We start from the raw sequence: 16,810 nt of genomic DNA, 5'->3' as shown, positions 1-16,810 counted from the left end.
ATACCCACAAGCACTTTGCTCCCGACTGTGCTGTGGAGGGGAACAAACAAATCAAAGTCTTGCTTGTTGTGATATGCCATCCCAGGCTCATGGTTTGTTTCTCTCCAAACAATCAATGAGTGTTAAGCTAAGAATCATTTTCTTGGCTTGGCACAAGAAGTCAGGCTTTGGCTTGTTACCTCCTCCAGGTGGCACAGTCAGGAGCAGGGAGAAGTAAAGTGCTTGTGTGCATTAAACCATAGTTTATTTTAAATTACAGTTTAATGCTGCATGTGGACCAAGCCATAGATGAACAATTCTCTTAACAAAATAACCACTTTTAATTTCAGTTGTGCGTATTCTGAATGCTATTGTGTAGCAATTTTTGTTCCCTTGGCTGGGGAGGCCACAGGAGACAGGGGTGCTTCTTCTTTGTGTATGGTACAGTGACTCCTTCTGTGCCCTCTCCCACACTCATGGGGTCCCTCACTAGAGACCAGGAACCCAATGTCAGTGGCTTTCCGTTTTTAGATTGCTTACCTTGTTTTTAAATTTGAGATAGTTGTGAATGAGCTGACCTGCTTTTTAAATGTATTGCAAATTACAAAATGCTTATTGTTTCAAATGAAGGTTTATTGGGGAGCTCTCTTACAACTATTTTTCTGCTCTTCTTCTCCTTGGACATACCTTCTGGCAAAGCTTGTCTTGAGTGTCAAATGGAAAGTGTCATGATAATGTTGGTTGAACACTTCCTTGTCTCTTGCAGAGCCATCCTTAAATACCACCTATGGCATGATAGTAGCAGATCTATGTCATTCGCTGCTGACAGACTCAAAAGCTTCCTACGTTTTGGCAATTAGGAGCCATTTTGTATTGGATGAAAACAGCTACCCTTTGGAGAAGAACTTTCATCTCCTAGATTTTCATCTTGATCTCTGAAGCTGGGGCTTCCAACAGCACTCATCAACCAGCCCCCCTTCCCCCAGTGTGATTTAAAAAAAATGAAATGTAATTTTTATTTTTAATGTGTATAAAATCTCCCAGATATTGTATTATTTTTGCAGATACTATTTCTAATTTATTAGTAGTAATCATTTCTGTGCAAAATCCTCCCAGTAATGATTATTAAACTGACTTTTGTGACTAATATTTCTCTTCCCAATCTTTCCTCCTCTAGACATCAGGAGTTTCCTGTAGCTGGACTAATGCTGAGATATTTTGAAAATATACAGTTTTTCATGTCTCACCTAAGAAGCTATCTTTTCCTACTCCACCCTTCTTTGTCAACCCCAATTTTGGCTTAGATATAATTGCACTGTGATATTTATGATAAAATCTACTTTTGAAAGTAAATATTACACTCCCAAATGCCTTGTGAAATATGAGTACTCAACAATCTTTTTTTTTCCTGAAGAGCTTTTCATCTTGAACTTGCAGTCTATTTTGTTAACAAAGCGAATAAAACTGTTGACTAACACTTTTACATTCATACTTGAAATCTCTTTATTTCCTGGATTGGACTTAAATGTCACGATAAAATTGCAGGCATGTTCCAGCGCAAACACTTGTTTCTATAGTAACATTCAAACAAAGGAAGAGAACAATTTAAATTGTTTTATTTAATAGAAATGTGACAAACACATGCAAAAAAAGCAGATCTATTTACTAGGCTTGTTCTTTGAAAGTGAGGACAGGGGAAACAATCTCTAACCTACAGCCTTAAATTGGTTTAACAGTCATTTTTGATCCCCTCCCCCCAATAATTTTTAGGACTGTAGTTTTGTGAAGTTAGGGCTCTTAATGCTGTTTTCAGCATCTTTGTCAAACTAAGATTCCACAGATTCTTTGGGGGAAGCCAGGACAATTAAACTGGTACACTTAAAATGAAGGTAAAACCTGAAAGAATGTGTGTGTATATATATAGTCAATAGCATGTGACATGACTGACTAAAGCCGCACAGTGCAACTTTAGTCAGTGCACAGGAAATAACTTGCTCACAAGTAGTCATATCCAAGTCAATAGGACTAAGCTATGTGTGTAAATGAGAGATAATAAGCCTGGATCAAGTAATTCTTTGACTTGAAGAGCATAGGAAGCTATTTCATACCAAATCAGAATATGTTTCCATCTAGCCTTTTGCTATGTAGTCTGACTGGCAGTGATTCCCTAGAGCAGTGATTCTCAAACGGTGCGCCGGGGCACACTGGTGCGCTGCAAGAGGTGGCTAGGTGTGCAGCGAATATTATGAAAGTATATTATTAAGTTATTTTTATTCATAGTTTAAAATATATTAATATATTTTTAATTTTGTACACTAAGTGCGCCAGAAAATTTTTATATGTTTTACAGTGTGCCGCGAACCAAAAAAGATTAAGAACCACTGCAGTAGAGTGTCAGGTGGAGGTCCCCTGAAGGACCAGGTCCACAGTCTTGGGGTCATACTTGACTCCCAGCTGTCCATGGAGGCTCAGATTACAGCAGTGAACCGGGCAGCCTGGTATCAATTACATCTGATACGGAGATTGCGACCCTACCTTCCTGTTCATCTGCTCCCTCAGGTGATACATGCCCTGGTCTCCTCTCTCCTAGACTACTGCAATGCGCTCTGCGTGGGGTTACCCTTGAAAACGGTCCGGAAATTACAGCTGGTACAGAATGCGGCGGCATGCTTGATTGCACATAGCTGTTGCTGGGATCATATCACCCCAGTGTTATTAGATCTTCACTGGTTACCAGTTGTCTACCGGGCCCAATTCAAGGTGTTGGTGTTGACCTTTAAAACCCTATACGGTTTCGGCCCAGTATATCTGAAGGAACGCCTCCAGAATCACCGATTGTGCCGCCTGACGAGATCAGCCTCGCAAGACCTTCTCTCGGTCCCACCGGTGAGAACAGCTAGGCTGGTACGGACCAGAGAGAGGGCATTCTCTGTTGTGGCCCCCATCCTTTGGAACTCTCTCCCTTTCGATCTCAGACATGCTCCCTCCCTGTCCAGCTATCGCCGTGCTTGAAGACCTGGCTGTTCAGGCAGGCCTACAAGATTGGGACAGATTAATTTTAAGTTATAACTGAATTAACGGATGGTTTCTTTAGCTTAAAATTTGATTATGTTAATGTATATGGATTGTTTTTATTCTTGTTGTTCGTCGCCTAGAGTGTCCCTAACCTGGACAGATAGGCGGCTGAAAAATAAAATTTATTATTATTATTATTTCTCATCACCTGCCAGCTGATTCTTTCTTCTTTTTTTACAACTCCAAAAAATACTGGGGTGATTTACAAATCTCTGTGCAAAAATACCTTCTACCACTGAGCTACAGTTCCTCCCCAGTCTACTTCAGGACCATTATATGAACACCCTAGTTCAGTAATTCCCAACCTGGGGGCCGTGACCCTCAGGGGGGCCATGAAGTAATCCGGGGGAGGTCTTCATTCCCTGGATACTGTCTGTTCCCCATTGCCGCTGCAGACTACACCTCTCCCTTGCTCCAGATAAGAGGGGAGGACTTTTGTTGGTGGCAAAGCATCTTTCAGGTATGCCGAGGGCAGGCATCTACCCATAAAATGTGGCAGATGCCAAAGGAGGCTGAGGGCGGAGCTAAGAAGAGGGGATTACTGTTGCTGACTCCCCTCTCTGCCCCCCTCTCCTTGCTGCTGACAACAGCTTGGCTGAGAATGAGAGGAGAGGGCTTTTCGAGAAGCAAAAGAGTCAAGGCCGCAAGCAAAGGCTGCTTTCCCCCTGCCTGCCTGCCAGCCAGCTAGCCTGCCTGCCTTTCTTGGCTCCTGCTTCGCTGCCACCTCCGTTTACAAATTATTCTTATTTGCGAGGCTGTCCAGGTCTCACCTTTGGCCCAGATGGAGCTAAGGAGCAGTGAGGATGCTCAGGATATGCTCACCCCCATCTCAAGCTAAATGTGTGTGCCAGCATCCCCCCCCCTTTCTTCCACCTACACTCCACACACACCCAATCTCTCCAAGGCACTGCAGCAGTTGAGGGCTCCCCCCCCCCGGTGCCTGCATGCTTGCAGGAGAGGCAGGTGTGTTTGTAAGTGCACTGATCTGTCTTGCTCCGCTCTCATTCCCAAGTGCACGCTAACCAAGCCATCAGTTCTGATGATCATCCCAAGGCCTAAAAGCACTAACCCCCCTCCTCAATCTATCAAACCTTTTGTCTTCACAATATCGCATCCCCATCATGACCACATTGCTCCTTCTTTATTATTATTGTTTAAAAAAGCTCAGCAGGCTGGCTGAGGTTGGGGTCCACATACTGCAGCTGAAATGTATTTAATTATTATTGCATTTATATCCCACCTTTCCTCCAAGTTGCTCAAGGTGGTGCACATAGTTCCCCCCTCCCATTTCATTTTATCTTTACATAGACCCTGTGAGATAGGGAAGGCTGAGAGACTGTGTCTTGTCCAAGGTCACTCTGGGCTTCGTGGCTGGGTCTTAGTCAGCTGGGTCATGTCTGGTCTTGAACCTGGATCTTAGTCCAACACTGTAACCCTCTGGTGTTGGGAGACAGGACTATACATCTTCAGACTGTGGGCAGGGAGGGGTATACCAATTTGATTAGACCTTTGCATTAAGAACAGAAAGCAACACCTCCCTGTCTGCGGGGAGCTTTTAATGGAAAGGGATATTTGGAGATGTGATTTTGCCATGTACCATTTTTTTCAATTAACAGAGACTAAAATTAAATTAGCATGGGGGGACACAACATTTTTACAGGGCGTTCCGAACTCATAAAGGTTGGGAAGCACTGCCTACTTTATTTCTATAGGTACAAGTTCACTGCGTGATTTGAGATTTCCCCAACTACTGACTGGGAAACTGGCATGCCTCCTAGGCAAGAATGGAATAACAGAAACTAAAGGTGTGTCTGCCCCATATGTCTCTAACCGGAATGTTCTACAAATAGTTTATGGAGTCGGTATCCATAAGGATATCTGCTGTTTGAATCTTTCCCCTCCACCTCAGCACTGAAAATCCTCTGATGAAAAACTGCCTTGGAATTCCATTATAACAAGGGAGGTTAGCTTCCACCACGAACAGGGCCTTTGTTGCAGCTGATCTTTCAAGAGAGATCCAGTCAGGCCCCTCCTTGCAAACTTTGAGCAAACAAGCAAAAATTCTTGTGGTTGGCCTTTAAAAACTAACCACTTTCATTCTTTTCCTAGAATTTGTTGCTGTGTGCTATTTCTTCTCTCTCTCTTTCTGTTGTCTGGTTGATTTAGACTTATGGATGTCTTATTGTTGTGTTTTAGTTGAGGAACCACTTTTTAAATTAATATGAAATAAGCAGTGTATAAAATGTTTTTAAACAATAGCATCTTGCAGGTCCATCACATAGTCCCAACTGTTTCCACCAGCAGCCAGCCAGATGCTCTAGAAGGCTCTGTTTTGTCCCCAGCAAATGATACACACCCTGTCTCTGGACAAGGAAATTCTACCAAATTATCATGGCTAATAGCCAATCCATAGACTGATCTATGAATAATTAAGGATGGATGTGTAGACAGACATTCCAATTTATTTTTGTTTGTTTCAAGAATTTATTAAAGGAATCCAGTGTATGGCAAGTGCAGGAAAAACAAGTCTATTCGCTTTTAGCTCTTACCTGTGTCTGCTGAATTAAACCGTACTGTGCATTACTGCTGTCCCATAGTAGGATGGCTTGTAGTGGCCCACCAGCATTTGAACTCAATAACATAGTAGCGAGTGCCCACAACTTGAGTGGCTAGCAGTCAGCATGGACTAAGCTAGAGACCTTTCTCACACTCCGAAATGTTCTGTGTCAGGGCTCCCTTGGGTGCATGTTGCAACTTCAGGAAGAAGTGTAGAGCAGACTTCTGAAAGAGGCCTTATCACCACAATCAGAAGAGAAGCAATTGCTTGGCTGCTCTTAAGTACTTGGCCTGGCAGTTTTTGCCAGCTGAGTGGCTTCCGGCGTACACAAAGACTTTCCTTTAAACCTTCTCTGTGACTGAATTCCTCATATCCATCATGAGGCAGCTTTCAAAGTGCTCAGAGGGACAGGTGTGGGTCTCACAGTTGTGTTGTTGCAACAGGCCAACACTTTCAGCCAAACGCAATACTATGAGAAGGAGCCAGCAGGAAGCAGACCACAAACTGGTACCAACCCACTGAACGGAGCCTAGCATTGAATGTGAAGTAGGCCAAAGTTACCAGAATAACACATTGGTTCAAATTATTTTTTAATCACATAACGTATTTTTTATGTAAGATAAGACAAATATACAGTCATCTGGGAAGGAACACGGGAAATGCATTGTTTGTCAGACTTCATAGCACTTGTTTTAACAAAATACAGTACATTACAAACTAATAATAGCCAAAGCATAACTCACTCAAAGACATGACTGGTGTTCCATTTTAGCGTCAGCCAAGTTCTTTGTTTGCTATGTCAATAAGAACAGCACATTAACTAACTTGGTTTTCACTCCCTAGGCAATATATGCCTTCCCCAAGCTAGGTTATAAGAACATGTGAAGAGCCTGCAGCATCAGACTAGTGGCCCATCTAGTCCAGCATCCTGTTCTCACAATGGCCAACCAGATGCCTACAGGAAGCCCACAAGCAGAACCAGAGCACAACCACACTCTTCCCTGCTTGTGAATGCCAGCAACTGGCATTTGGAAGCATACTGCCTCTGATAGTGGAGATCACTTTCCCATACAGGGCCTGTAATTTTTTTTTAAAAGTTTGATTTAAAATTAAGTAAAATTGTGAACTTGTGGGTCATCATAAGAGGCCCTCCAGAAGAAGAGCAGAGAGTGGCTATAAGAGAGGGAGCCTTCTCAGTAGCAGCTTCTCAACATATGGTCTCCCCAGTGAGGCCCTGGCCACCTGGCAGTGATTACCAGGGCTGTGGAGTCGGTAAGCCAAACCTTCGACTCCTCTGTTTTTCTACTCTCTGACTCCGACTCCTTCATAAATGGCAAATGTATATTAACTAGTAATAACAAATTTACTGTAGTAAAATGGTAGCACAAGGCATTTCATCACCACCACGTGAATCATCAGGCTAGATTGATAGAACATAAAATATATTTATTTGATTAAAATTTCTGAACAAGAAAACGTTCCTAAATTCCTATGAAAGTTTTTATTTTGAAGTCGGAGTCTGTACATTTCTACCAACACCCAAAATTGCTTCCGACTCCGATTCCACGACTCCGACTCCACAGCCCTGGTGATTATTACCTTCTTGGTACAAGGGCCAGATTTTCCTCTATCCTTAGGCATTTGTCTGTTCATTTCCCCCCCTCCTACTGTATAATGTATTTTGTTCACTATTTCAATCAGCGGCATATTAATGTAGTTGGGAAAGCAGAAGGGGGTCAGTTGTTTGTGTGCAACCACTTTTAGTTTTATCTTGTTTTGGGGGGGCATGGAACTTGCTAGCTCCACCTCTAAAGCCCTGAATAGATATGGGTGGGTAGACTGGATGTTTTTTAATCCTTTCCATGCAATTGGAGCCAAAGTTTATAAAATGGCATAAGGTAGATAGGGAAGAGTGTATTTCTTGCTTTGCCAGATTTCTGTTTTCTCTTTGATGTGTGTGTATTTGGAGAGATCTAAACAATCCATGAGAAAACAAAGATTTGCTAGGGACTTGAGCCAAAACAGCAGGACCAGTCGGATGCCTGGTTCTCCCCACACTTAAGTCAATGTAGCAACTGTTTTGATACTTGTGTATCCCACACCACACTCAACTGTATCATTCACACTCTGTGGAGACCCTGTGCAATTATGGAGATATAACACCAACTCCCAAAAAATTGTGGTTGGCAATTTGGATGCTAGCTTCAGCAATGTGCAGTCTTGCCTCCCACCCACCCCCTTGGAGCAATTCGCTTCCTCCCACCATAGTTTTGTGTTACATATGCATTGATACAAACCAAATTACCTTATATTCATAGTTTGCAAACCCATCTCAAACCATGGTTTCAACCTTCAGCGTATAAGGGAATGATAGTTTGGGTTGATGCCTGTGTAACACTGCAGTTAAGGAGGAAAGGGGCAAATCATAGAGACAAGGGAGCGTCCATTTCTAAGTCTGGCCCTCGATTTACAAAAGCATGGTTTGCAAGGATCCAGCATTAGCTCTGAACTGGGACTGCATATATCCCAGCCAATGTAACGCATGGTTCTTTTACCCTTTGATATTTACAATAGATTGTATCCAAGTAAATTAGAGTAGACCTATTAAAATCAATGGACATTAGACATAACCATTGATTTCACTAGGTCTACTCTGAATATAACTTAGACAGATGCAGATCATAGTATTAAAATGGAAATCAAGAAGTACTTTCGTAAGGAAGCTCTAACGCATTGTCATAATTAACACTGTATCCTGCTTCAAAGGGAAGCCTGTTTAATTTCAGCTAAAATCATTTCCTGGTTTTCTTTTTTTGCTCATTGCCGGTTGCTCTGAAGCATAACTGTAATGATTACAAAAGATCACGGGTTCAACTCGACTCAGGGGAGTTATGGAAATGAAATGAAATTTTCTGTTTTGTCTTTTAGGTTGCTTGTACGTGATCCTGTGAACTTAACAAATGGTCACAGCCAGAGTGTTTCTGAGCTTGTTGTAACAGGAAGACTGGGCTCAAATAGGAACGTTGAAAAACACTTCCCTTTTCTTCTTCAATGTGTCCATTTTTGCATTAACACGACGCATTCACATAGCCTGATTGCCTAGCAAGCCTGCACTAGGGGATCCCACTGTTAGTCTGCCTGTAGATGTTGGGACAATGCCTCGGCCAACATGAAGCAGAATTCATCTTTTCAGAGAGATGAATAGCACAGAAGCTCTGTCTAGCTGCCTCAGACTAATAGGATAATAGAAAAGGTCTCCTTGATGGAAGGAAATGATTTCTATAAATGAGACAGATTCCAAAACCAAAACAAGGCAGGGGTGGTACCACCAACTGGCTTTCATAATGTTCCCAGAATGTTCAATTATTTCCTAACTTCCTCAAATCCGGAGGTAAGTTATTAAATTTTGCTTTCATATACAATTGGTTAATTGCCATTGCTAGGGGAGGAGAAGCAGTTCATGGTGCAGTTATCACTCCTTCCTAACATAGCAAACTACAGATGTGAAGCCTACAGGAAACAACATCAGAAGAATCAAGAAATACCTCCAGAGTCTCTGCTGCTGTAGCAGCTCAATGACAGAGCATCTGCTTTGCATGCAGAAAGTCCCCTGTTCAGTTCCCAGCAGCTCCAGGTAGAGCTGGGACAAGCTCTTTGCCTGAAACCCTGGAGAGCTGCTGCCAGTCAGTGAAGACAATACTGAGCTAGATGGACCATTGGTTTGATTAAGGCTGTGTAAGCATTATACACTTAAAATGCAGACAGGCTGTTTTCTCTCATTGCATTTCAACTCTGTTTGGCAAATTCTGGGACACATCACTAGATATGTCCCCCAGTTTCCCTACTCTTCCACCCACCCCAGCTCCCACTGGTGAAGCTTTCATCCCTCCTGCTTTCTGGAGAGATGAAAGCATCACATTCCCTTTTTTTATCCATTTGCTGTATTTTGGAAGGACCACTTCCCCTTGCCACTTCCATGAGCCCTCACTGCACCCAGCCTACGGGAGCCATCAAGAAGAAATAGTAAATCAACTGCTTCTGGTGCATTAAAGGCTCCTGTGAAACAGCTTTTGGTCACTGCACAGGCTTCCTGATTTGCAACACTGCAAGATTAGCGCAAATTCAAACTATAGCATCATTGAGTTAAAGAAGCCCCGCACTTCCATTGAACCTAACTGCATCCAGCTGTTACAGGAGTCTCTCTAGGAATTCCTGTCTCTGAACATTGTGATGCCGTCTCTTTCTGCTTAAACCCTGCCACCCGCTGACTTCAGAGATTTAGGACCACCCCCAGCAAAGTGTTTCCATTGTACACACATTGGTGTCACAATGCTTGATCAGTCAAACAGTGTTCAAGTTGAAGCTGTCTCAGAGGGCAAACGCATCAAAATACAAAAATTCTGAGTTTGGGGAGAAGAAAGGGGCACAGCATGGCTAACATCATGTGCACCCAGATTCACTGATATGCACTGGAGCCAGCATAACAGCAAGTGTGTACATAGCCTATGTATAAAGCAGTTTCCTATGTTCCTAAGGGTTGCATCCAATGGTGGTGGTGGGGAGAAGAAGTTCTGTCGCATATGCATTAAGTTTTTTGTTGGATACAGCCCAGTGTTCCCACCTTTTACTTGGCAAGCACAATGTCGGCAGCATTCATCAATGACATTGATCTTTGTAAACTCAATCAGTAATTTAGTTTTCTTAGCAGTACACAAGTGTGGTCATGAGAGTTCATTTACTACTCTTCTTTAGCCATTCTCACTGATAACACAAGAGATGCCTGGGAAATATAGAGGATCTTGTGGTAATCTTTTTTTTGTCCAATATGAAAGGCTATCACAACAGAAATAGTAAGCATAAACATTTTAGCTTCCAAATTTCCAGCTAGTTACTCTGTAGAAGATTCACTAATTACTTGAATTCCTCTGAAGAAGTATTTAGTAGATTGCACTCTACTAGAAGTACAAAACTTGAGTTTATTTGCTACATAATGGGCAATATTTAACTCATATGGTTCATTTTGTTTTATTCAGAAACCTGCACTTTCAGAGGAATGTTGCAGGAAGTTATTTAAAGGAAGAGAAGACATTGTTCTGTAAGGTATAGGACTCTAACTTAGCAGAAGATAAATTACTTGTGTGTATTTATAACACTCCCCAAAATCACAATCAAACAATGAATTAAGTGCACTTGAGCCAATTCATTTCAATGTTTGGTTAAGTCCAAGTGTATATCGATCAGCCAACTGATATGAATTTTTGAGTTTGGTAAACAATGTATCAAATTTGAATAGTCTATGCCTATGGTACATGTAGTGATCTGGCCAACACTCTCTCATACTGATTTAGAAGTTCCCATAATTTTAAGGATCAAATTCCACTGTGCAACTGAGTGGACGTGAGGTGCCATGTTGGATTGAGATCCAGCACTTTCAGTGACATTGCCAATGTCTTGATCACTAAGTCACCAAACATCAGTGATGGACATAAGCAGAGAATACATATGAAGGACCTGCCCTGGAGGTAACACAGAAGCGTTCTTCACTCCCATATGGAGATATAGGTGTATCCCTTGCAAGAAAGCTGTTCCCCTTTAGGTGCTAAGGGAGAGTGCGTGCCACCTCTTCACCAGCTCCTTGGGCTTACTGATCATTTCATTCCAGTGTTCTAGTTCCTTGCCCCTGGTGTACATGAAGGGCCCGACAACTATACGGCCCAGCAAGCAGTTTTCTAAAACAGAAAGGAGAAAAAATAGTGTGTTTTTCTTTAAAAAAAAGTCATTCGCTATAAGGCTACACAAGAATAGCTTGTAGGTAATCAGACGGCAGTAATGGAAGGTGTGGTGGGATGGCACTATTCACTTAACCTTCGGTTGGTTGCGTTGCTACTGCTTATTGCAAGGTAGAGGGGGAAGGGCAAGGTTCGCACAATGCAAATGCACCAGTGGGAGCCCTGAATTGGCTCCACAGCTGGGCTTGCACCATGCCAATCTCACCTCTGCCTTGCCCCTCTCCCTCTCCCTCCTGGTAAGCAGCAGTGATGTGTCTGACTGGAGGTCAAACTATGCCACCGGCTACAACCTAACCCTATGACCTATATACCACATGCAGCCAATAGTCACAAAGGGGGCCATTGCTAGGTGCTTGAAGTCCATTCCACAAATTTCCATATGCCACTTTATATGTATAAATCCCTCGTGGAAATTCAAATAGTGGGTGGCTGGGTTCTCGCCAGTGCTTTGCAATGCCCCGAGTTGCCCTATAGGCAAACACTTTTTTAACATTTAAAAAAGGGTGGGGAAATGTGCAGGCTATCCAGAGCCCATCACAAGAAACATGTGGCTTGCATGCACTGCCCCCCCCGAAATACACACCAGTCCTCTTTCTCCCCTCTGAACAGTGTTTCCTTTATCTTCAATCCTCATCCCCAAGATATCAACAGCTCCTTACCATCTCCTTCTGCCTCCTGGAGGATAGACAGGCTCAGGCTTGCCGTATCCAGCTCCAGCTGATCAACCTTGAAGCTGAAAGTCTCATTGTACAATGGGTCAGAGGATGCAAGAACAGCCATGGTCCTTTTGCTTTTGATGAATTGATTATGGTTCATTAGGGACACTTTGACAAACACACCTGGAACGAGAGGATGAGGCTGCAAACCACTCAAGAGAGTCTGGAAGCATTCAGAAGAACACAAATCCCCACCCTGACTCCATCCCCCAATATTGCACCTGCAGGAACTACAATTCAGAATATATCTCAATAATCTCAATTGTGACGACATCCCAGTAGCCTTGATAAACAGGAGTGCTATTTGCAAAACTAGTGCCGATATAGAGGACAGCTATGCCTAAAACAAATATATGCAAATAATTGTCCAGTGCTGCCACTCAGTCTGAAATGCTACCATTTAACCTCAAAATCGGCTACTTTAGACTTAGGCCCTGATCACATGGAGGGTTAATGTGGATCTAGTGCTTTTTGCAGATCCTTATAATTTGGACCATTTGCATGAGGTTTTTGCCAATGCGAGTGCATTCAGCTGCTATTGCCTTTAAATCCGGATTAAATCAATGCGCTAAAAACCCAAATTTGCTTTGAAAATCCACAGCCGCTTCGGTGTGCACCTACCGTGTATTAGCTTTTTTTCGCTGTTTTTTACATCCTCCTTTACTCTGCCCTTTGCACTGCCTATGGGTGTCATTTTGTTTCCCTTTCTCCGCCCCGCCCCCTACACTGTCTATGGACATCATTTTGTATCCTGCACCTGACAAACAAACTTCTGGTCACTCTAGCCTTCCTTTCCCCCACTTTCCCCCCAGCAAGTTCCCTCCCTCGGTCCTTTAAACAAGCTATGTGCTCCGTTTACTCACTATTTTACTTTATGAGCCAGGCGGGGGCAGCGAGGGAAGAGAAGGGGTGCTGTGCTCCCACTGTCCCCTGCACCTCTCTCTGCCAGGGGGAGGAGGAGGAGGAGCCGCTTCACTCCGCGCCAGTTTGTGGGGAAGAGACCAGGCGGGTATTTAGGGCTTGTGCTCGGGGAGAGGGCGGGCGAGCAGCCCTTCCTCCCCTCCCCTTCCCTTTGAGGTGGAGGCGGCGGCGGCGACACAGAGCAGTTCTGCTGGCCAGCGAAGGCTGCCTTCCCTACAGCCAGCGTGAAAGCTGCCCATGACTGAGGAAGAGGGAAGGAGGAGGAGGAGGGAAGAGATGCAGCCCAGAGAGCAGGACTTGCCACGGGATGTGCCAGGGTGGCCCTGTTTGGTTTTCTGGAGGGGAAGGAGAGGGGGCTCGACCCAACACCCCCATCTAACACTTTCCGGCCAGGGCGCAGCCATCTCATTCACAAAGAGGTTGTGTGCACGCACACACACAAACACAAAAATATACACACTGTACACTATCAACATTTCATTCCTTCTTCACAAAAAAGGACTTTGTCTAGATTAGGAAATGAAATTGACAACAGAAAAAAAGTAATTTGGTGTCAGTTGCACCCCTCACTGTCTCCTGGCTTACTATGAAATTGACAGAAACCCCTCCCCTTCTCGATTAGCGAAGGGGATGTTCCAGAGGGAGCCAACATTTAAATTGGGGGAGGGGCCACAAGGAAACAGCGATACTAATAAATGCGAACGTGTGTGAACAACACAGTAAATTGGAAGGTAGGTAGGATGGATGTATGTGAACCGTGGAACTCTATCGCGAAGGGAAAAGCTTCAAATTCAATATGTTTTTTAGCTCCCATGTGAACCTGGCCTTAATGGCATCTCTTAACTCTTTTGGCAGGTATCAAACAGGAAGTCTCTCAAGCAATCAGCCATTAAACCTTTGCCTGAAAACTGAACACTGCTGCATGTCATCTGTCAAATGCTTCCAACACTAAATATTGACAAATATTACAGGCATAATCCAGTCCCGCTTCCAGAACAGTGCCTGCATATAGAGAATTCCCAAAGGGCTCCATAGTGCAGGCACACAGGCAGCATGCCCAAGTCAGCAGAGGCTGGTCTTTTTGGGCAAATATGGCACTGCCCCGCCAAACTCACTCTGCCACCAGCCAGCCCCCCCCGCCTACCCCCTGACTTACAACCAGTCCAGGGGATGGCACTGGCTATCAACCTCCTCCTCCTCCTCCTAGTCTCAGTGTTGCCTTTGTAGAACTCAGCAAGGAACAGGATGGGAACAAAACCATAATTAGTTGGCTCTGCCTAATATTGGCTCTGGCTCCACCTGCTGTTGGTCTCCTATCCTCCATCCCAGCCTCTACTACGCCAAACTATGACAAGGAACTCAGGGGGCGGTGTCTGTGATCCAAAGCATGTTACTTGAATTGTGGGGAAGGAGGAGGGATGGAGGGAGGAATGGGAATATATGAGGTATGCACACACACCCCCAAACAGCCTGGTGTATTGCCTACATGTGTGTCATGGAGCAAAAGGAGGAACAGGGCTTTGTTAAGTGCTTATAGGAATCTTCCATGTGTGGTCACTGTGCTCACAGTGCCCTAGATGTCATTTTGTGTCAATTATCAAACACATGATAACATTACATGCCAACTAGTAAATGTCAAATACTGAAATTAAATGTCATAACATGCAATACACATAGAATATTTAGCAAAGATTGAAATATGTGAAGCATATAGGGATGGGCAGACTTCACACTTATTGGATCTACTTTATTTTTTTACTAGAACCCCAAGATCTACCTATCCAGAGCCAGGTGCAAATGACATATAATCATAATTAAAGAATAGGGTGCTCCTGGGCACATTCTGAGCCTACGAATATGTTTTCACTAACAGACCTGAACCAAGCCCACAGTCCTTTTCACACAATAGTCCACCCCTTTCACAATAGTCCACTTCATTTCAGTTGCCTAATTCAGATGGGAAAAGTCATTTGATGCTATTGTTAAACAATTAATAGTCAGAAACCCATGTTCTCACCCAGAGATCGACCAGTAAATCCAGATCTACCTTCTGCCCACCTCTAAAGGACATTCAACATTTATATTGACAGAGGAGAACTCCAAGGAGAATATTTGGAATTAAATTTTGCTTCATCTCTAATGGCAGCAAATATAGCCAGATTTGTAGACAGAGGTGACTGTAAACCAGGAATTTTCTGCCTTTCTAGACCTGGAACCCACATTTAGTCCCATCCTGAAAATGGGAACCACATACAAAACATTTTAATAAATAATGATTTATTTTTCTCACTGTACCTCTCTCTTTTTATAACCAAATACCTTAAACTAAAAATAAAATTGGCAGTGGCACCATTCATACAACCCACTTTATGTCACAGCACAGCCCATTTATTGACTCTGAACTGATAGCTGAAGACCAGCGGATGACACAGTATTGCTCAGACTGCAGCCTAAGCTCAAATAAATATATTTTATTTGTGGTAAATGCTGCAATGAATAAATGCACAGGTAAAATGTGACACAGAAACAAAGAAAGTGGCCTTATACTGAGTCAGACCATCTAGCTCAGCATTGCTTACCCTGGCCTGGTTCACACATAACGCTAAACCATAATTCATTAACCCAAACTATGGTTTATTAAACTGTGGCTTAATGTTATGTGTGAACCCACCCCAGCAGCTTAACTATGGTTTATTTATAGTTAAAAGACCCTTGTTAACCAAGGTTTGTAGTTTATAAAACTTAGTGAACATTAACCATTACTTAGTGTTGTGTATGAACCAGACCACATCCTTAACTATAGTTACGTAGCCATCACTGCCCCAAAGCTACAGAGTTGTGAGTGAAGAGCAGCTCTTTCTGACTTATGTCTCCTTTAACGGGGGAAGGGGTTAGGACATAATAAACCAAGGTTTAAGTGATTGTCTGCCAGCTACCTCAGCTTTAACTGTGGTTTATTAACAATGGTTAACATTAACGTTAACCATGACTTAGTATTATGTGCAAACCAGACTGGCAGTTGGTCTCCAGGGTTTCAGACAGGAGTCTCTCCTTCCTGGAGATGCCAGGGACTGCAATATAAGATTAGTTTTACATCATTATTTTAATGCACAGTAAATGTTTAATTTCTAAAACCCAATCCTTGTTGTTGCTAAAATTAAGCTTTGCATTTCTTACAAAACTTACCAACAGCATGTCTTTCATTCTGGAGCTTCAAGCCCTTTGCTCTCAGTACAACCACCGTGAGACGGCCCAGATAGTTGTTGTAGCTGAGAGAAAACTGGAGGTCACCATGTTGAGAAGGCAGCTTTTGGGTGGAGAAAAATGTTGGTCAGTTGCATTGTAAACATTGTTTCATCCAATATTAAGAAGCAAATCTTTTCCTTATTCCAGTTAGTTGAAGAGTAGGATTATTCTCTCACACTGTAGATATACTAATATGCAACAATGCCCAAGACAGATATTAAATATGACTCAGGAGTAGTTGGAGAGGTTTGCCATCAGTGCATACTCAGTTACAAACGTGGAGATTTCAGGCACATGCCCTGCTCAGCCTGTCACTGACACCTGGAGTTTGCCTCCTTTCCTCATTTTGCTTCCCGTCAAGGGACAAGGTCATAAACTGATTGAGTAACCAAAGAAAAGCAAAGTGCAATGGGTTCACAGCAGGGAAGGTTGTGAGGGATGCTAGTTGATCTGGAGCAGGTGTGGGAAACCTTTAGCCCTCCAGTTATTGCTGAACTACAGCTCCCATCATTCCTAGGCATCGGCCA

General features: G+C 43.2%; 2 protein-coding genes across 5 annotated transcripts in view; one reads left to right on the top strand and one right to left on the bottom strand.

Annotated features, from left to right (window-relative positions):
• The window catches only part of SHLD2 (shieldin complex subunit 2), a 50,220-nt gene extending 48,750 nt beyond the window's left edge, over positions 1-1,470 (top strand). For all 3 annotated transcript variants that reach the window (XM_061635014.1, XM_061635015.1, XM_061635016.1), the window contains one exon: positions 746-1,470. In XM_061635014.1, coding sequence (XP_061490998.1) covers positions 746-918 — 173 coding nt within the window. In that variant the 3' untranslated portion in view covers positions 919-1,470. The remainder of the gene's footprint in view (positions 1-745) is intronic.
• Positions 1,471-6,213: 4,743 nt separating this feature from the next.
• Positions 6,214-16,810, bottom strand: part of SYT15 (synaptotagmin 15) — a 36,255-nt gene continuing 25,658 nt past the window's right edge. For both annotated transcript variants that reach the window (XM_061635011.1, XM_061635013.1), the window contains 3 exons: positions 16,224-16,344; positions 12,060-12,239; positions 6,214-11,340 (listed from right to left, as the gene is read on the bottom strand). In XM_061635011.1, coding sequence (XP_061490995.1) covers positions 11,204-11,340; positions 12,060-12,239; positions 16,224-16,344 — 438 coding nt within the window. In that variant the 3' untranslated portion in view covers positions 6,214-11,203. The remainder of the gene's footprint in view (positions 11,341-12,059; positions 12,240-16,223; positions 16,345-16,810) is intronic.

The sequence above is a fragment of the Rhineura floridana genome, chromosome 7, assembly GCF_030035675.1.
Source record: "Rhineura floridana isolate rRhiFlo1 chromosome 7, rRhiFlo1.hap2, whole genome shotgun sequence".
Lineage (NCBI taxonomy): Eukaryota > Metazoa > Chordata > Lepidosauria > Squamata > Rhineuridae > Rhineura > Rhineura floridana.
The sequence above is the reverse complement of the archived record's forward strand: the minus strand, read 5'-3'. Positions and strand labels throughout refer to the sequence as shown.